Consider the following 21,996-nt stretch of genomic DNA (forward strand, 5'->3'; position numbering starts at 1 on the left):
CCAGAGAACTGATAGCTGTCACTTGATGTGCTGAATCCTATTATTTGAGGTAGCTCAGGTGAGTTGACATGGCACTAGGCTGAGCTGTGCCTCGCTTTACAGATCGTGTTGCAAGATGTACTGGCCTCCTGCACCCTCCCCAAGAAGCATCGCTGCCTCCTTAGGGAACAGTTCAAAGCAGGAATGTGTAAGTGTCCCGTGGTGGAAGCTGCTTCTCTCTGTTGATCATAGTTTCAGGAGGCTAAATTCAGCCTTCACAAGTACTGCAGAAGTCCCAATGATGTTCGGTGACATTGAAGATTTTGAGAACGTATGTCCACAGAGGTGCTAGCTGTTATGTTGGGAGCAGCATGGCCCTGTCACCATGCCATTCTGCTGTGGCTTGAACTCAAGCTAACTCAGACTCAGTCTTGCTTGGGTCCATCTAAGTGGCACTACACTGGTCCAAGCACCTTCATCCCAACTGCACCATCTCTTCCAAGCTGAAAGTCTTCACAGCATGCCTCAGGAACAGGTAGACAGGCTTCAGATTTGTTTAAAAAAAAAGCAAAAGAAAAAGCTGAGGGTTGCACGAATGTCTTATATCACTGAAGCTGGGACCATAGAGGAATTTCCCAGAAGGACCATGGGTAGATCCAAAGCCCCTTCTCTCTTGAATCTTTCCTTCAGCATGCTTACCAGCCACAGCCTTAGTATAATACGTAGATTCATTCCCTTGAGGTGCTTTACAAAGTTCTCACGAGTTAGAGGGCAATATCTAATCTCCTGTCAACGTTCAATGGTGATAAACTTTTGTTTTATCAAGATACTGTTTCCAAGTTCCCAAACTTTACTGTATTACTGGACTTTGTGACAGTTACCAGTTATTTAAGAAAGCATTAGTGTTTTGTGTATTTTTAGTGACAAAGTTTCCAAAGGACAGAAAATTGCTACTATTAATGCAAGGTGATAGTTGAACAACTTCAAGCAAAAGCAACTAGTTCTGGTGATGCCTTTTTTTTTATGTAAAAGTTTTTTTAAAAATTCATTTGTATGTACTTTTGGTCATTAAAACCCATCCAGAATTCTCTCAGGATGTAAGACAGGGGTGTAAACACTACTATTTTTTTCCTAAGCGGTTACTGAGATGTCATGCAGGCTGAAGAGCCAGGAAAACTATCCATTTCTAAGAGCATGGCAGGGTTGTTTTACAGGTTCCTTTATATAGTCTCTGTATTGTGGAAGTAAGGAATGATTACAAGTGTTGGAGAAGAAACTGTCCCTTCTTTATCTAAACAATACTGCTAGTTAGTCTGGAGAGATCCTCAATTAATTACTGCAGGCACTGGAGCTACAACTATTAATAGATCAGTGGTGGACCTGTCCCTGAATATCTTCAGTATCAAAATTGGATACAGTGAAACTATTGTACACATCGGACCGCAGTGATGTGAGAATGTACTCATCATAGTAACGGGAAGGGAAGGAACTTTCCATACTCCGTTCCTCCAGTAAACCTGTCCTTAATACGTGAGTCTCTCAACTTCTTGTCAGAAAGGACATTGTGGGGGCACGTCAGCATGCCATTGCTGTGCCATCATCACATCTGACCTTCACTGCAGAGCTTCACCAGACAGAATAGTTCTTCAGAGCTGGAATTTTATGCTCTCTTCTCTGGGACTGTTTTACCCGTGGCTGGGAATGTATGTTACTTGGTTCAGTGAACTGCATTTTATTTTTCTTTTACTCTGGGGAAAAGCATAATGCCTAAAAAGGCTAAACTGGTTTCACTGTTAGTTAATGAAGCTCTAGAGAAGGAAATGAGCAATTGAGTGCAAAACATGCAAATGAAACAAAGCTATTCGAGCTCAAGAGTAGAATATAGAGGTTTTTCAGAGGGATTTAGGTGAATGGACAATATCACAGCAAATGGAATTCAATGATAATGCATGCAGGGGGAATATGCAATCTATCTGTAAATATCTTACAGGTTTCTGATTTACCTCTGTCAGCCTAGGAAAGATAGGAGGACATCCCAAAGAAAAGCTCTGTTAAACTGCAGCTGTAGTAAAAGCAAAAAACAAGCAAACAAAGATGTTTCTAGACTGCGTATGAAATGGGGTGGAGAATATGAAAAATACACATATGTATATATATATATAAACAGATATGTGTATATAAACACACATACACACATATTGGTCAGTGTAACAGCCTCCTTTTGAATACTGTTAGTGTGACCACATCTTAAGAAATGTACTAAAGGAGGCTCAAAAAAGGACTTAAGAATGATTAATGGAGTGGAAATCTATTAAGAAGGGACACAAAGTATTTTACTAAATTGGTTATTTAAAAAAATACATCTACAGTTACCTAGTCAATACCTTGGGCATATACTTGATAAATGGAAACATGACAGCAAAGATAAGGGATAGCTGGTAAATAGAAAAACCTCAATCCATACTTAGGGGAAATCAAGCTTCACAGCATGTCCAGAGGGTTACAAAAGTAGGGAAAATTGTTTCCAAAATGAAGGATTCTTCACGTGGCACACCTTGCGTTACTTATTTTAATGGATCTCCACATCTTTGAATGGTCCAGGGAGATAAGTGACTTCCCCATGTTTGCGAGGTCCAAAACTGTTCAGAATCCACCTGATCCACCACTTACAGAGTGGATCTAAAACCTTGGACTGGTCCCAGCAGCTGACTGGCTTCCAGTGGAGATCACAGAGCTTTAGTCTAATGTTGTCCCACATCCTCTTGGACAGTACATCAGAAAGGAGAAGAATAAGAGGGAAGATGATAAGAGAAGTTCCTAATTTCAGGAAGAATGTCATTTGGTTTATTTATTTGGTGCCTGGAAGGTATCTGAATCTTTCCCCTGAGGAAAAATGGCTTAGACATTGGCAGTAGAAGTAAACACAAACAAACAATGTGAGTGAAGTCATTATAGTTTTGCAGATTTTCTGACACGCTCCAGTCTCCTCCTTCCACCTCACAGACTTAAGACTGACCAGGAGTTTTAACAGAGATGTAAGGACTTTTTCACCTCTAGATCAGTTTTCCAGGTTTTGAACAAGTCAGAGATTTGCTCCCCTCTCATGGTCTTCATGTATAATTTTAGGATTATAATGGCATATCCACTGTTGGTTCCAATGAGAATCGTAGAATCACTCCGCTTAGAGAAGACCTTTAAGACCATCAGTTACAACAAGTAACCTGGCACTGCCAAGTTCCCCACTAAACCAAACAACACATGAGGTTGTGGCCACGCAGCTAACTATATCATACTTCTTATTGACCCACTGCAGAGACTGCTGCCTCCTCAGCTGTGCTGGTAGAGGTGCTCATCTCTTGTCTATTTTAAGTCAGAAGTGAAAAAAGTGGGCAACCAGCTATTAGTAAGGGTGTTAAAATCCCAGTGTTATGCAGAGAGTGATGCTGGTGGAAGAATACAGCAATTTGCTGGTGGAAATGCTCAGGTTTCACTCTCTAACTCACATCAGTCCCTGCATATAGTACTAGCCCATGCAGCAGGTCTCAACAAATATGATTCACTTCAACTGGTGTAGGATGGAAATTGCTTAAACAAATAGATCCCTGCCAGCAACTCCAAAGAGACAATGGGCTGGGTGGTTTTGTGGTTTGAGCAGCCTGGGACAGGACCTCTTTCACAGGCATAAGGGGATGTTTTTGCCTTCCGCTTTCAGCTGTTCAGACCAACGCAGTTCAGAGTTCAGGGCTGTTTTGTGTGAGCGAGTCACTGGCAGGTCCAAGGGCTTGGGGACCTTTAGAGAAAAGCCACTGTCTTAAGAGGATAAGGGGTAACTTCTTCCAGCAGCCCAGAAGTAAACCATTTACAAGTCAGTCCTGACACATGTAACTTATAAAGCATTACACACTGTTACATCTCAGGAAATGAAATGTCGTTAGGCAGGTCTCATTTGTCAGATGAGCCCTAATAGCTATTTATACAAAAAAATGACACTCTTATGACTTATTTGCATGTCAGACAAGTGAGTCAGTAAAACCAGATCTGCCAGAATATAAATGAAAAAAGGTGGCAGGTTTCTCTGAAGGGCTCTCTCTGTTATCTTTTGAATTCAGATGTCACATCAGAAAACCTCGTGTCAAGCCCTCCAGCACTGGGCAGTGTGTCCTGTATAGGCTTATGCTCATTTCTGGGGGTTTTGAAATCTGGAAAGTGAACATGGCACAGTTTTTCTTATGATCAGCCCTGTGCACAGAGTATTATAAAGCAGCTGTTTATTTTCAAAATTGTAAACATCCTCATCAGCTTGCATTAAGGTATTCATAGCAAATTTACTCATTTCCACCACTTTTTTGGGAGTGAAAAGCTGAAGCTGTCCTATCCCGTTCCTACAAGAGAATGAAGCTGTGTATTCCTCCTATAAGGGTTTTGCAACTCAGCACAGATGTCTTATTATGTTAGACCTCCTGCAGGGCTGTCAACCTGTTCCTTTGCACGAAATTGCCCTGGGCTGGTTCCTACCCAGTCTCTGGAGGATTTATTTTGGAGGGAATAACTCTGGTGTGAGCAAGCAGAATCAGCTAGAATAAGTCTTACTGTGGGAGTCCGAAGGCTGGAGTTCTTTTCTTGGCTGACCACAAACCAGATGTTTGCTGCTAGGAAAATGACTTCATCTCTATTTTTTCCTTCCTTTTGTTAGCTCTTTGGGCTTTGCACTGACTCCTATTGAATGTTTCTACAGCGTCAAACACAACAGGGCTCTTGCTGCAGATGACACCAGTGGGAAATGTAATAATAAGACTCAGAAATGACATTTCAGAAGACTACCTACTTCTTTTTCTGCTCACTGTGTGGGGCTTGCCCAGCACCTGGCAGTAGGGCAATAACAGCACATTTCTTGGGAAAGAAAAGAAGCAATACCCAAGGAGTGAAATGAGGGTCAGTTGCTAACACTTGCCAGTCCTCTCACCAGTGTGTGGCCTTGTGGGCCCCATGAAATTTGTTCTGGTGTACACCCTATCACAGGCCGGCTTGCTTACTTGCAGAGAAGTGGTCCTAATGATATGTCAGTTTGGCAAGCTCTCTGCTTTATTTCAAGGCTGTGCTTTGCTTCCTGATGATAATGCATATGAATTTTCTCCCAGACATGTGCATGAGGTAGGTCGATTAACTCCCTTCAAGAGAAAAATCCAGACATAGCTGGCAAGACATAGTCCAATTCAAAATGCTAAAATTGCTCATGAAACAAGGAGGTCTGAGGAGGTCTGAAATGTCTTCATGTCACAAACATGTCACAGTCCACAGCTGGTGTCATGCTCTGCTAGAAGATGACTTGGTCTTCTCACCAATCTCTCTCACCAATCAACTCAGAAAGTCTCATACAGAGATAAACCAATGTAATTGTGTTTTAGGAATAGGGATTTCTACATGAAGCTCAGTCAAGACATCTGAATTTAATGTATGGACACGGTCAGTGTACTCCAAGGAATGGTGTCACTGAGCAATGTGGACATGAACCGCTTTGCATCAGCTTTGGCTGGGATGTGAATCTTTTCTCAGCACAACCTGGGAAGGCAGCATGGGAAAGATATGACAGCCATGGGTCTCATAAAACAGACAGTTCAATAATGGAAGAGCTTTTAGGAAATGTACTTTTTCAGGAAAAGCATCATACAAAAGAATAGACATTTTTGATTTATTTCCTCGGACAAGCACCCAAAACACCATCTGCTAAACTGCAGTGTCACAGTCCTTGGAGTAGCCATTTACTTAGCTGGGACTTGTACTTTTAAATCATAATTTTACTGGTTTTGTTTTAACAAACTTTGAGGGCTTTAGCAAAACTCCAGGAAACTTTGGCACAAAAAGTAGGGGTATGCTAATGAAATGCATTAGTGCCAGAAGGTTAGAACTCATGGTTAAGACCAAGGAAAATCACAACATTGAACAAGAATGGTAAGCCTGACTTAAGAGATGAAGCAGCAGGCATGGGGTGCAATGTAGCAGTATTACATCAAGACTAATAGGAATTTCTCTGTTAAGCGAGCAGCTCAGCTGGGAAAGACAGCACAGGAGAAAGAGCTGGGTGTAGTCACAGAACACAAGACAGCGGTGAGCCTGTCATAAAATAAAATAACTTACATAAAATTAGGGAAAAAAGGAAAATCAGTCCTCCTAAGAGACACCCGGCAGCTCTTCCAGGAGAGTGAGGGCAGTACCGAAGGGCTTGAACAAGGCACTGGTGAGACACTGCTTAAAACAGTGCAATGTAATTTTTGGCATCCAGGCTCAGAAGGGATAAACTCAGATGAGGATGAGTCTAAGAAAGCACCTCTCTTATCAAAAGTGATTAAAGGTGATCAGCTGGTTCAGCCTAGCAAAATGAAGACAGACAGAGGATATGCTTACTCTTCACAAATGCACAAGAGAGACTAATACCAGGATTTTAACTTGCTGGTTAGTTCTAATGAGGTTGATTTTCAAATTTTCAGGAGAACTTCACATAATTTCCCCCCCCTCTTTTTTTTGAATAATCTCTGTTACGTTTTGTCCTATATGAAAGCCTTTTGTCTGAGAACTGAGCTTCTTTGTAAATACATAGCAGTCAGCAAATATTTTTTAATTATTTTTTAAACCCTTTGTTACCTAATAAATAACATCCCTTATGCAAGCCAGGGATTAAAATGGAGCCCATAAAATGAAATTGAGTAAAACCAACTTTGTAGTGTCACTTGATGTGTCTTTGAGCACCCAACTAGTCCAGGCCAGGAAGCAACACGATTCTCCTTTACATGTACTAAGAATGCTCAAATTGTATGTACATAGTGGCATTATGGTAAAATGTCTATATAAAATCTTTCATACTAGGCTACAGTATGAAAGTCTGCATGAATGGGCCATATTTATTTAATGAACAGAGGCCTTACTATTTCAGTAGTCCTATGTACAATTTTAAGCACAAAAGGCTGCATTTTGATGTATATTTTTAAGAATCTAAAGGATATTGGTTCTGCCTTGGTAAGACCTCCTTTTGACATTTCCAGTGGCAGTATTGCTGTTGGAATGTCTTCATGTCACACTTAGCAGCTGCTTTCTTTGGGTTGCATCCAGCCAAAATTAGCCTCTATAGTTCCCGGTCAATGGACTTTCCAAAGCCCACCTGTGCTCCCTCCCCTTCATGACTTTTCAGGGATATTTTCTTCCCTTTGGTAATCGTGAACATGTCATTTATATTTTATTCCTCGTCAGAGCCAGCTTTATAATTTGCAGTTTCCCAAACTACAGAAGGGAAAGACTAAGAATAAAAATCCCCTAGTTTGGCTTCCAGACTACTGATTTTTTTTTCCTCTCACCTAGTTACTGAAATACAAGTGTTAAAGCTGCCCCACAAAAAAAAAAAATCAGCACAGGATGTTAGAGATCGATCTTGACTAAGAGAAGTGATGAAGTTTTTAACTTTCTAATTAGGGAAAGGTTTGTTATATTATGTTGTGAACCAGACTTTCACAGTGCCTCAACTAACACATTGTTGATTATGTTCTTCTGAGTTGAATATATTCATATGCAAGTTCATACTACTATGAATAAATGTCATAAGACGGTTCTGACTCAGTTCAGTGAATTTATTGACTAAGACTGCAAAAGTTACGATCAACTGGCAGATAAAGTAGCGACTACAAAATATCCCAGTCCCACCTACTGGTTTCTGTGCTGATGGATCACGCTATGTCATACAAACTCAGCTGTTAACTCCGTGTGTTTTAACTTGGGCTTACTGAAAAATGTTCAAGGATTAAAGAATAGCTATGCAATTATCTTAGAAAGTAGAAGTACCAGTGGGTAATACAAGTACTAAAATTTATAATTTATATATTAATATTTTGTAATTATTACCTATATATCTTTATTATACATGCATATACACAATATAAAAATGAGGTATCATTACTTTGACTCAAGTGTATCATTAATATATATAGTAATAATACGTTTCTTAGATATTATACTTTAATAATATGTATTACATAATGGCATATTACAACATATTCCAAAGTAAATACTATTTATGCCAGATTTTCTGCTATTTCCTTCTTTGAACTGCGGAGTCAGAAGAAGGGCAAAATATGCCAATTGCTCATCAATTACATAACAGATAAGAAAAAAAACTAACCAGCACAAGAATAAATTGAAGGCTTCTAGGAAGTCTGGTTCATACCTCATTGTGCTACATATTAAATTTTCTCCTCTTGTGCACATGATAAATGCAATACCTGAGTCTTGGAACAGAAAAGCAACAATCAGCTTGGTCAACCTGTGATCTTTCTGTCAGGGTAGGTACAGAGGAAGGACTCTTAACTGTTCTTAGTTGTATGAATCGAGTCATACAGCAGAAATTAGGCTGAGTTCAACATAGAGGAGAGGAGGCATTATGAAGCAGGTTGTCTTTCTTGGCTGGGTAGTAGTAGACTGAGAAGATTCCCAGTAGTTTTTGTCTTGGTTTGTCAAGGAACCAAAGGAGATGCCATCAGTCACCCTCCTACTTTCCATTAGGCATTTCCATTTTCCCTGCTAAAACCCCTTCTTTCACAACTATATTTTTACCTTACTTGTAGTGTATGGTACTTACACGGTCTGTAGAGATAGTATGTGCAATTGATTTTTATTCTGTGATTGTGAGTTCATAGCCATATAAGATTTGTTTTCAAGGACACACAGATTTTTTAAAGCAGATATGTATTAAATGTAGGGGACTATTACGGATGATCTGCAATCTGAACTCAGTATGTTTCTTCTGAGCATATCTTCTTTTAGAAGAGGTCTCCAGAAAAAATAAAATTGAATCTATTTCTTAAATACAAGGTACAAAATCATGCATTTAGGCTTCTCTAAGCACCAAATCACAATGTATGCTAAGATGAGTAACAAGCAAGTCTGTTTAAGTAGCAACAAATAGAATTAATATTCCCTGCATGACTACATTCTTCCAAGTGGCTGGGTAGGTGGATGTATCCCTAAAAAAGTATAAAGTTTGGGGCATTCTCTCAGCCATGATGCATGTCCCAGTGCAACAATTCAAAGCAGTAAAGAAATGCACTTGGCGACACATTTCCACAGCCTCTCAAGGGGGGTTCTGGAAAGAGTAGGAAAAATGCATGAGTCTCTTGCTTCTCCTTTCAGCATGGCAGTAGTGTTACTGAAGGAATTTTGAAATATGTTGAATTCTGAATTGATAGCCATTTCTTTAGTCCTTAAATGAAAAATGTGACAAAAGCATCAAAACCCAGGCTTTAGAACTGGGGCGAAAGTGTACCTATGTATTTAGCCTATAATTGTAGGTGAAAACCTAGCGTCTTAGGATTTAGGGAGACACATACCCACCCTCAAGAACTCAGATAAAAGAAGCTGTTACTGTGCATTTTTAATCATACCTGGGGTCCTATTGACTGCAATGAGACTCTTTCTGCGCCAAAGGCGCTGCAGGTCTGATCATTAGACCCACTACTGAGAAATGCTGAGCGCTCTTGAAACTCCTTTCAGCAGCAGTAATAACAGGTTACTGAAGATGCTTAAAGCTTGCAGGATTGAGTGCGTGGTAGAGAAGGAGGAATGGGAGAGCTGAAATAGATATTTTTCTTTTTTTTTTTTGGTATGATCTGTTTAATCTGGAGAAGACATGATGTGTTTAATCTAAGAATTACTTAGAATGTTTTCAGTTTTAATCAGATCAGTTTTTATATGACAACACCACAAATTAAAGTCCTGAGTAGAAGATTAACCAGTGTCTAGATTGTTGTAGGAAAAAAAAAAAAGAGATAGACAGGAAGAGCAAGCTTTAAATTTCACATAGGAAAAAAGGTTAGTGAAAATACATTTTAAAAATCTTTATATCATTTAAAGCCTTTTTTAATGCAAAATATTAATACTATATGAAATATACATTCTTGTAAATTTGGTCTTGTTGGATAGCAGATAAGAAATGCTCTTAAAATTAATTAACTGCAAACTTGTAATTCATTGTACAATACTTACAAAAAAAAAAAAAAGAAAGAAAGAACAACTTGCTCTTGAAATACACAACCTTACATGTTGAGCCAGGTATCCTGCTTTGGAGATGACCAGAGTATACCAAGGATGTATCACCCACAGATAACTTCTTAGCTTTCTGAAGAAATGGTAAAGAAATTACAGCGCTTTGGGCAGAAGCAAAATATATTAAGTAGGAACTGGAATTAGAAATCAGAAAATTCAAGATAAGTTTTTCAAGAGTGTCTTCCAAGTGTCAGGAAATGTATTGCATGATTGAGCATGGAAAGGAGTGTGGCCTGATTTTCAGAGACAAAAATTTTATCATGGCAACAATCTTCAAAACTTTGGTTTTTTAAGAGTGTCTGGAGATTTAAGTACAAATTACAGGCAAAAGGACATGTCAGTACCTGTCTTCTCAGTGTTGCGAGGTGTAACTGGTGCAGGTACCTAAATGAGTAATTCTTGGCAAGGTTAAGGTTGGTAAGTCATTTTTTGAAGGGGGGGGGGCGTAACTGTTTCATTTGCTTAGGCCTTGCAAGAGCTTGTGGAGCAGTACATGACCACATACCAAAATTTTCTAAACAATGGCCTGATTCTCCCAGTCACCCGAACTCACTTTGGTAGATCACATCACTTTTATCTAGGTGCCCGATTACTGACTTAGAGGACTCAGACTTCAAATGTTTTAAATTCCTAGAGAAATTATTTTTGAAGTTGTATGGAGAACATTGGACTTCAAGGGACCTGCCTCCAAAAATTGAGGGGTGTTTTCCTAACAAAAAAGAAACATATTTGATTTGAAATCCTAAATTGGCTTTCAGTAAGGGATGACATCATGTCATTTTCCAGAGCCTAAGTGTGGTAGGAACCATTCTGGTACGTATGCGTGACCATGACCATATGGCTTGTTTCACATTGCTTTTGCTTGTTTACATTAAAAGAACATTAAAGTTGCATATTTAACTGCTCAAAAGCTCACACATGCCAGAATGAAGATGGTCTGTACAGTCATAATTCAGCTCACTTGTGTAAATCAATTATTATATGGTATTTAAGTGCACGATCAAATACTGGGTTTCCGCTGGGTCATTTCCATGCTCAGCAAATGGGCAGTTAGTCACCATCTATTGTATTCCCCAAATTGAGTGTGGGACTGACAGCAAAATTAGTTCAACCCTTGCACAATAGAAAATGATAAATTTCCTCTGCTGGAATGATTCCTCGGCGGAAAGCATTTTTGTCTTGCTTTCACTAGGGGAGCTGACTGTGCAACACTGCTACAAACCTGCTGTCCGCAAAATAACACCATTAATATCCAGCTGCAAAAATTCGGCCTGAATTGGCTTTCCCAGGCTTTGTAACCTTCAGTGTAACACTAAGACTGGTGTTCTGTACAACAAACAGTCTTCTATTTGTTAGATTTAAGCATCCAGTACAGTGGAGAGATGAGATAATTAGTAGTCTCTCCCTTCATGTTCAGCATCTACAGAGTTGTAAAACCAAACATGGATTTATTACCTTTGTTCAGGCCTGTGAAGGGCAATAGGATGGATTAGGTACTGCTGTGTACCAAACCAGAAGAAATGGAATTTACACAAAGGTGTGGAATTACTTTTATTAAAAAAAGATAGGAGTTTTTCTTCAAGACTTCAAGATCAATGTTCTGAGCTTGCCTTTGTTAGCTTTTAGGCAGTTAAATATGCAACCTGAATGGTCATTTAATGTAAAATGCTAATGATTTGTAATCTTTCAGATCAAATCTTGAGTTTTCAATTCATTTTAATCCAGGTGCCATGGTGGGGATCTGTATTGCTGGAATGTGAGGGCAGAATGTGACTTTAAGTACAATGGGACTTGGTCAGATGTTTAAACCTTTTGCATAACATAATTAGATAAACATTCTTTATTGCTTCCTATGCCTTGAACTGACCTACAGCAAACATTTATTACTTCTAATTCTCCCTTGGCTTTTTTCATACATCTTCCCGCACTAATGCCTTACGTGCCAACAGACAAAACAGTTAAGCTGAGGCTAAAGCCTGAGTACTGTGGTGAGAGATCTCCGAATTTCACTTGCATGTACAACTCCAGAAGATTTCTGATTATATTTTTCTTCTTCTTCTTTATTTTAGGACAATTATATGCAGAAAGACGGGCAGAAAACAGCACAGCGTGAAAACCGTTGATGTTAAAATTGAAACCGCTCCCTTTGTGAATGACCAATATGATGCTTTTTGTGTAAAGGATGAAGGTCAGCACTAACATACTGTTGAAATGATACGCAGTCATAGCTGTCTTGCAACACTAGAAATGTTTGCCTTAAATTTCTGTACTACTGAGAGGCAAAGAAGGAACGTTAAGGAATAAATCTTGGTGGTAATTGCCCGCCTAGTGAAACAACAGATACAAAGACGTTGGTGGCAGGAAAGAAATTGCATTTGCTTTTGTCTTCGTTGCAGTTTAGCAAGTTCAAAGAGCATTTCAGATGTGGAACAACCCATTTTTGTGTTCACGGAACATACTTTATGGGAAAGAATATATCTGGCACCAATATAACTGAGGTGCCTGAAGCATCTCCCACATTCAGCACTGTACCCGAATGTAATTCAGAAAGCTGTCTTCTAACTGCAAAATGCCACACTGTGGCTTATCTATCAGTACACAACATTTGTACACAATTAACTTTATTGCCTCCATTTTAATTTTGAGGTTTGGGAGTTGGTTTTTTTTTGGTTAGCAAGCATAAACCAGCCTGCCAGGGATTCTGATGTATCATGGATGGCACTGAAACACAAATTATTTCCAATTTAAGTTGATGCTGAAACTTTTTGATATTCGGATGCCAGCACCCACAAGGAAAGATGGACTCTGGAGGCAAACACTAAATTATTACCGATAGGCAGGGTTGTATAATGAAGTTTGGGAACCCCTGAAAGAGACTGTTGGTGTCTGCAGTGAAGTTTTGCACCTCATTTCCAAGAGAAGCAGGTGCTAGCAGATGGCTTTTACTAAGGAACAGCAAGTTCACAACACAGGGGGGACATTCTGATGAACAGTCCGTGGCAGCAGTGGAAATGAAAATATGGTTGAAGTAAATTGTGGTAGAGGTGATGCATATTTGATGCGCACCCAGGCATTCAAAAATCACAGAGTCTGACTGACCGTTGTCTCAAGTAAGCCCTTGTGATTCCAGCTTCGGGCTCCGTGCTGCTATGAGCGATGCCAGCTCCATCACCCAGTTGCTAGTGCTGTCACACAAGCACCTTTGTGCTTTCTTCCATGCTGGTCCTCACATATAGGAGCAGCTCCCTGTAAACATCTACAAAACTCTCTCATTGTCTTCCTTCAAATCTCCCTTTTGTCATAGTCCATCCCGTCCCCCCCCACCCCCAAGAAAAGTCTTGCAGTGGGTGGGACAGCTGTGGGATGCTGAAATCATTGCTCTGGCCACTGTTGTTCCATTGTGCCCTTGTGCTCCCCTGCCCATCTCCACCTGCTGTGCCTGAGCTTACACGTAGATGTTGGACCTCAGGGAAGGACCCAAGCTTGACTTTTGCGTTTGGTTACAGCTTGCAGTAAATGGATAGTAAAGGTGAAGATAAAAGCATCGTCCGACAATGCTTGTCAGAAAGGAGAACTCCACAGGACTCAGAAACTGCATAGTTAAAACTCAGGAGAAAATTTGGGTCATTTGCAAAAAATGAGACAATTTGTGAACAACTTGTTTTGTACCAGGCAGAGAGTTTCCTGATGACAGAATAGGATATCAGGCCAATGCACCCTCTAAACAGTCCTTGCACACAGAAACATTTCCAGATGACAATAAGGTCCTCTCTTCTTTGAATATATAAAAAATTTGGGATGCAGAGTCAACGTTTGAATAGAAAGGCTCAAGTGAAGTGGTGTGGCAGAGCCAGCTCTGTACTTGCTATCAAAAGAACAGAGTTCAGAAAGGAAATAGCCTTAACACACAGTAACACATAAGCCAGCAAAAAGCAGTTGACTAATGAAGGAACATCTTACACCTCAGGGATGCCACTTTCAGTTTTGGGAAGTAAATATCCAGTAAGAAGCAGAACACAGGAATCCTGGCACCATAGCCTCAGACAAACCACATCTGTTCTGCTCTTTTGTACATGGGGCTAATAACTACCTAAGTTATGATTAATGACTTGAAACCTCCTGAGTACTTCTTTCTTATAAAAAGTGGGCATTGTTTTTAATTGATACAATTTAAATTATAATACAGTAATACGTTAGTATTAAGACCTGTGTATTGATATCAAGTACAAAAAGGAAGTTGTTTTGCCCTGCCAGAAGTGATAAATCCCAGGTTTCTTACACTGAGACCTATGTCCCCATGCACAGTAACCGCAAGCCCTTTCATTTCTTCCATATCCATCCAACCGATAACCTGCAGTCCCATATGAAATTAATCTGGTTCTTTCTCCAGTACCTGTAACTGCACCCTGTACCCATCACCTCACCCTCCCCGCCTTCAGAGCACTCTTAGCTCCTTGCAGGGTCTGTGCATGGCTGGCTGGGCAGGGGACCATATGTGCTGTGGCTGCCTTAGAGGTATGAGTATGCTTGTGGGAGTGGGTAAGAGTTGAGTCCTACTGCTGCTCATCCCAGTGGAAAAGATGCCTGGCTTGGCTCTTTCCTCTCTTAAATTCACCTTACCAAAATAAGCAGACACTCAACAACTGCTCTCCCTCTTTGTCCGACTTGGTTAAAACCAGCCTAAGACTCAGAGAGACTGAAAGGTTGAGTATGGACAGAGGGAACAGTTATATCAGCCTTCTCTTCTTCAGGAACTGAGTTGATGTCAATAGCTCTTCACAACTCTACCTTCAGTTCTTAGGGCTGTGCAAAGGGCATCTTGAACCACTGTGAAACTTTTAGTACAAATCATCACAAAATTCCCTTCTCGGGTCTTGATTTATAATTAATCCTTACTCAATCAACATTTAGCATGCAAATGAGTTCAGCTGAATTGCTTGAGCATACACCTCAGCATGGCTCAACAGACTGAGCAGCAGTTAGATGCTACCCAGAGCTCTGGGTGGCTTTTACAAATAAAAATCGTGAAGAAAGAGATACCTTCTCTTTTTTTCCTGCCGTTTCTGGAATGGATTTTGTTCTGTACACACAGAAGGATCACAGCAATCTTTGATACTAAGAGCTATGTTTTACAGGGAATTGGTACCCAGCGTTATGTTTGACAGCGAAAGATGTAGCTGTAATGTTTTATAAATGCTGTGAGTATAGCTGCAGGTTTTTGCAGTACAGATAAATGTGTCTTCTCAGTTTCTTGTAAACAAATGTTTTATGCAGCCATTAAAGCCAGGAAGACAACTCTGTACGAGCTCAGAGTCTGCTGAGATCAGAAGGTTTCTCTCTTTGCCCCAAGTGTCAAAAACTACCTAAAAATATATTAGTTTCTGCCGATTCTGATAATGGAGGATTTAGTCAGATCTGACTGATCGAGTGTCTATTGAAGCTCATGAGAAAATGCCTCAAAGTATAGGAGAGATTAAGCCAGAAAAATGGAAAGCTGGAATTTTTCCTGCCAGTCTTTTTTTCTTTTTTTTTTTTTGTAGGAACAGATACCATTCATTTCCATATCTAAGTAATCTTCTTGTTTCTCTTTCTTGTGTGCTTTTTTCAAACATGACAAAGGAAAGGTCTCTCTGTTAATAGCTCCCAAGTTTTACTGGTTCTTTCTTTGGGTGACCCACTGGTATTTACAGGCAGCAAGTAAGATCTCTACTCCACAAAGCTTTGATTTGCTGCCACCATAGAAAAACTAAACAGGCAGCAACTTGTAGTAGCGTGCAGCATAAATGCAAATCAAACTTTGTTAAACATGACTGCTGGCTCCAGATGCCCATCAAAGCCTGATGGTTTATGTACATATTTCAGTTTGCCTTTTTCAGCATTAAGGGGAAAAAAAAAGAAAAGAAATCAGTGTGTTCTTTACAGCAACTGTATGAAACGTGCTTTGCCAGAGCAATCAAACTGCAGTTTGCTTTATGTAATATTTGAACCATTTCATCGGGTTTGTCATGCTTTGCTGTGGATATGAAGCTTTTAATTTCTATTAAATTTCTATTTAATTTCTAAGCAACAGCTTTATCTTCCAGAGCTTTGAGTGTAGCTGTCAGTGAATTTCTAGCTACTGGGTGATGCTATTTAAGCTAATAAACTCTTACAAGACATATCTGCTGAAGAGGTATTGGCATTCTAACATTGGAAGCTTACAAGCAGCACTTGGCTATGACTGAGTTTTGGTTCTTTGTATTCTTAGTTGTACTCAGTATTTTTATCCACAGAAGGATTACATATACTTTAGTGTCTGTGCAATCAAGAAGTAAAACAAACATCCACACTCGTCTTTCACAGGGCTGAGCGTTGAGAGTGGCATTTTCCAATTTCTTAATGATGAGATGACATCCTATAAATTCCAGTGGTCTCTCTGGAAAAACTCTGCTGCATAGGGCAGTTGTAACAGGGGATGTTTTGCATCAAAGATGATGTTTCATGTCAGCTTTCAGAGTCTGGTGTGGAGTTAGAGTAGCAATTGCAGATAATCAGATTTCAGTAGGCTCCCAGTTCTGCCAGGTGACGTGGAAGGTGAAGTCTGCATCTTTTTAATATTAATGGGGTTATTTTTTTGCATTGATCTTGGTCTGTACTTTCTTTAGAAAGTATTTTGTCAAGTCATCTAAAAAAAAAACCTTTACAAACTGGTGGGATGTTTGTGATTTACATCAAGAAGATGCTTCTGGAGGAATCTGGACTGGGGAGAAGTGGTGTGTTCTTTTAGTGGCTTGTGTCAACTCTTTGCCAGAAATACCTGTCACAAACTCCTTTCCACACATGCTTTGGGGTTAAAGTTACTCTTCAGAGGGGCCATTTTTCCTGAAAGCAAATCAAGATTGAATATACTAACCCATTTCACAAGAGGAGTTTTCAGTCTTTTGTTAAAAAAATTGTTACTGAGTCTCTAAGAGGTCTGTAATGAGAGTCATCACTAGCCCTGACATATCTCTTCTTAACACATACATCTTTGCTGTGCCGCTTATTCGCATTCAGTTGCCAGATGTTGACTCTGTTCTGATTTCTACCCGTGTATATTGAGCTCTTTATTGACTGTGGTGGTGATTTTCACTCCAGGAGACAACCTGTGCCAAATTACTACCAACATGAGGATCTTCTGTGTATTTCACCATTGCCTTGTATCTGTGCTGTGTTGTCTTGCTGTGTAACCCAACCATCCTTGCTCACTGGAGGTCAGCTATCAATGTATGGAGCTCTGTTAGGTGTTTGACCTCACTGTCAATATGTGGCAAGCTCAGGCAGTGTCATGATGTCCAGAACTGGATTCCAAGTTTCCAGGTTTGAGTTGTGAGCTTGCACACAGGCAGGCGGAGCACGGGATCTGCTGGATGATGCCTGAGTGTCAAACACATCAGGGTCTTCACATGAGAAGCATCCATATGGCTTATTTTTTAGGCAGTGCTAAGGAAATATTCTGGTTTATGGGAGGATGGATGAAGGGAAAAGCAATGCTCCAGAGGGAGAATTCAGCACTGGAGGAGTCCAGTCCTCATGTACTAGCATCACCACTCCAGGCAACCCCTGTGGTCTCCTTAACAAAGAGCACTACTGTTCCTCTACGTGACAAGCGGCTGCCAACACACCCTCTGTCACGCTTCGTGGCCCAGCTCTGCCTCCTCCCTTCCAGCATGAGAATGGCCTGAATGCCAGCACTGAGCACGGTCTGTTGTTTCAAACCAGCCCATGCTTTGCCAGCTCCTGGTACAAAGGCTGCAGACAAAAACCTGAAGCCTGTCCCCAGAAGTGGCTCAGTTTGATGCGCGGCTGTGCCAGTGTCACTCCTGTACGTGTACCAGAAAGCACAGGTTTGGCAAAAGGCTGAACAGGAATTGTCATAGCAACTGGCACTGCAGCAGGACGGGGAGCTGTGAGATGCTGCAACCTGGAAAATTCACGTCCGTCTTACACAGGAGAGGGCAGCAGCAAAATGGATCTAGGAACTTGAGTATATCTTTGCAGGACATCAGCTTTCATTTATGCTTGTCTCTGCTGTCACCAAATATGCTCTGCACCTGACCTTACAAAGTCTCATATGAGAGAGCCAAATGTTTTCCCCATACCATGGTCATCCACAAACACCTTTAAAATCTGTGCTTTTCCTTCTAGCCACACGTCAGCCAGATTTCCTTTCAGAATCTCGTTATTCTCTGTTACCATCTCTGTTGCCAAATTTTATGGTAAAGCTCCCATTCAGCTTTCTTCTTTTTGGGAAGGTTATAATGCACTTTTTGAGTGGGTTTACCATATATAACTGATGTGAGTTTTCTACTTCCTCTGGCCACAGGGTTAAGTAGCAAGGCTTTGTAGATGAGAATGCACTCTGACATTTAATTGTCCCATACAGGCTTGGTATCAATACTTCCCTCAAAGCATATACACAGGTCCCATTTGTACTGATGGAAGTAGCTACATAAATAAAGTACATGAAATGCAGGGGTCTGTAGCCTTCCTACGAGGCAATAAAATGGGTTTTTTTTAATTCCTTTCATCCACATCAATCTCCATTCATCCAACCAGTTCACAGGAAAGGCATTAGCTGCTAACTGCTCCTCACTTCCTCGGATGCCAAGCCTCCATAAGGCTGTACATAAACTGAGCTTTGTGTAGCCTCCTCAAGAGCTTGTTTTTTCTGTCAGTGTGTGTGCATAACTCCTGCTAACTTCTGGAGGTGTTAGGCAGTATATATGCATGTGTACAGTACGGAGAATGGACTTCAAAGCTTTGACTTCAATAGCATATCCCTTAAATCAGTGGCAGATGTTTTTCAGCACAGCTGGTTGAGGAGTGATTAGCCAGGCCTATCAGACAATTCCTAAAAGCCTGATCCAAAAGAACTTTCACAGAGTGCAGATGTTTATCCTAAGGTGCTCGTTTCACTATGAGGTAAATAACCAGCAATTTAAATACATCATATTTCTAAGTAAACATATATTTACCTATATGTAGGTCAGATGATGGGAAAAGCTGCAGCCGAGACTCACAAGGATCCTGCAGGATGTCCCCAGGGGAAAACGCAGGAAAGCCTGAGCTTTTGCAGAAAGCAGAGTAGGAAAAAAAAGCTTTTCTGTCAGAACCATTGCCCATTGAGAACTGTGGATGTGAACTGGTGTCAATGGAAATGTTGTTTGTAAGATCTTGTGCTGATGCTGTCCTAAAATTAGACTCTAGCAAAGTAGCAAGGACTAAGTAGACTCCAGCATCTGAAGATGTTTCTCCTTCTGTATGTTTAGGGGCGTAGTCGTGGAGGTCACTTTTTCAGCTTCCAAACAAAAGTCTTTCCAAGGAATATAATTTTTGCTTAGCCTAAGTAATTAGGGTTTTGTACCAAGGCAAACTGTTTCAACAGGAGGGATCGATCAATGCTAGAACACAGACCTCATCCAAAGTTTTCTGTATCTCATATAACTACCAGAACATTTTAAATGTTGGTTGTTCTGTATCAGGGCAAAAGCAGGTTTTGAATCTTCAGTTACTCTGGCAAGTGGAGCAGTTGTTTCTTTTCTTTTACAATCACTAGGGGCTCTAGAACTGCTAGAAAAAAAACCCAGATTTGGGAAAGGATATAGAAATGTTTATTGGTACCAACACTGCACACTTCGCCTGTTGGGTTTCTTGGTAAAATCATGTTCCTGCATTATAGGTTTTTCATTTGTCTTGTTTTTCTGACTACCGAGAGATGGCTAAAAAGGGACTGTAAAAAATCTGGAGGAAAAAGGATATGGTAAATCCTTCTTGAAGAGTACTTCTAAAAGAGGAAGACCTTTGAGAGAAGAGAAACTTCGATGCTTAGATGGTCTCTAGAAGATCTTGACCCACCTTGTTAACAATAGCCAAGACTGTTCAAACCTGAAAAAGAATTAAAATTCAGTTTATACCGGTGTTGGCAGCTGTCTGGCTTCCCCCTCTCTGCACTTCTTTCATGCAACAAAAAAAAAACTGAATAAGTTTTGCTGTTGTTTACAGTAATTTTTGCTTTCTGGCTTTTAGTGCTGTCAGCATATTATCAAACATCATGTTAGATTTTATATCCTGATAAATTTAGCTCTTCAGATTGTCCCAGAGCTGTGCTGTGTTACCCCAGGGTGTTGTCAAGTTGAAGAGCAGGAGTCACCATTTTCTTTAGGGTGTTTCTAACCTAAAATGGAGGAAATTTGAGCGCCTGGGAAGAAACTTTTGGTTTTGAGAAAGACCGGATATTAGAGAGAGTCTGAAAAATGGCTGGTGTCCACCTGGGCCTTTTCTTTCTGTGGACGTGGACTAGGTTTGTACACAGCCTCTGCTGTAGACAGGAAAGTGCCAGTCTTAGTGATTTCACAACCTTTCCTGCAGCTAAGAAAGGGTCCAGGCTTTTGCTGTCCAGTCCCAACCTATCCAAGCCTTTGTTAGCCTTTGCAGCAGCAGACAGAGAAGACAGCTGTAGCTTGACGTTGTGGGCAGACTTGTTGGAAACAAAGCCCTTCTAGACCCATCGCTGTTGCACATCCGTAGCACGGTTAGTGCAGTAACACCCAGCTATCACATCACAGTTATTGCCCACTATATACCTTCACAGTTACAGCTGAAAACAGTTATGAAGCAGGATAAGGAGGTGACTCAGGTGAGATGTATGAGTTCTGCAGACGGATGTAAGCTTGTCCTCGGGGTAGCTCTTTTAGCACCACCGGTAGCACAGCGTTTAAAGAGTTTTGCAAGGTCTCCACAACATCATTTTGTTTTTCATTTCAGACAAGCCCTGTGGGGACCCGCCATCCTTCCCTCACACCATCCTGCATGGCCACACTGGCTTTGAGATGGGGGATGAGCTGCTGTACGTTTGCGCCCAGGGCTACGTCATGGGCAACAAGGAGACAGCATTCACACTGCTCTGCGACAGCTGCGGGGAGTGGTACGGGCAGGTTCAGGCCTGTGTCAAAGGTAAGCTTGCCCAGAACATGGAACATCCCTCTGAGAGGTTGCAGAGATGGTTTTGGGCTTACAGGGGTGTCTCCTGGGCATGTGAAGTCCCAGAGAAGGCCTTGGTGACTAGATTGTCAATGTCATAGCTGGCCCAACAGGGCTTTTACAATTTTATTTGTAGGTGTCTCCAGTAAAGCACCGAGGAGGATCATCATTACATGAACATAAAGTTTCTTTCTAGGTAGCAGGAACCATTCAAAAAAAAAAAAAAAGATTTTTTAATGTCACATTTATTTTTTCCAGATCTGCTAACCCCATTTCAGGGAGGTTAGGGTTATCCTAGGGTTATCATTCAGCTCCTACCTCCTAGCCCACCATCTTTCCTCTTTTTTCCACCAATACCCTTTTTCTTTAGTACTGATCAAAATTTTTGATTACTGCAAAATAATATTTGGGAAGATCCTTCACCTGCATATTTAACATCAGAATCAGCCCCTTTCTGGAAATCAGCTATTTATAACCTTGTATGCTCTCATTCTGTAACTAGATGAGGTTTGTAACTTTTCAATGTACTTTATTTACTCAAGGAAAGGAGGGATTACTATGGACGCTAATGAGAAATGTTGGAGGTATTTTTTTTCAGAGTAGTTCAAAAGCCATGCCCTGGCAGTGTTAAGGAGCCAAAGACATTGTTTACCAGGTAGATCGTACAATGTAGGTTTTGTATGTCTTCTGCTGAGTTTATTTTCACATAAAGCCACAATGTTGGTACAGAGCAGACTACTGAATTGAAAACTCTGTGATTGTTCCCACTTCTGGGAACCTAGAGCAAGCACAGAGAAAAGCAGTGTCTTTTTGTAGGCGTGTGCTAAGATGACATCTTTCCTTATCACAGACCTGCTGAGGCTGTCCATGGCTTTATCACCCAATCACCTGCCTTACGTCTTCATATGATGCTACACTTTGAGGGCAGTGTGA

General features: G+C 40.6%; 1 protein-coding gene across 1 annotated transcript in view; it reads left to right on the plus strand.

Annotated features, from left to right (window-relative positions):
- The window catches only part of SUSD5 (sushi domain containing 5), a gene marked incomplete at both ends in the record, with an annotated part of 41,333 nt that overhangs the window by 9,400 nt on the left and 9,937 nt on the right, over positions 1-21,996 (plus strand). The window contains 2 exons of the mRNA XM_084280010.1: positions 12,132-12,250; positions 20,848-21,036. Coding sequence (XP_084136136.1) covers positions 12,132-12,250; positions 20,848-21,036 — 308 coding nt within the window. The remainder of the gene's footprint in view (positions 1-12,131; positions 12,251-20,847; positions 21,037-21,996) is intronic.

Source organism: Gallinula chloropus (genome assembly GCF_964237585.1).
Source record: "Gallinula chloropus genome assembly, chromosome: 2".
NCBI classification, from domain to species: Eukaryota; Metazoa; Chordata; class Aves; order Gruiformes; family Rallidae; genus Gallinula; species Gallinula chloropus.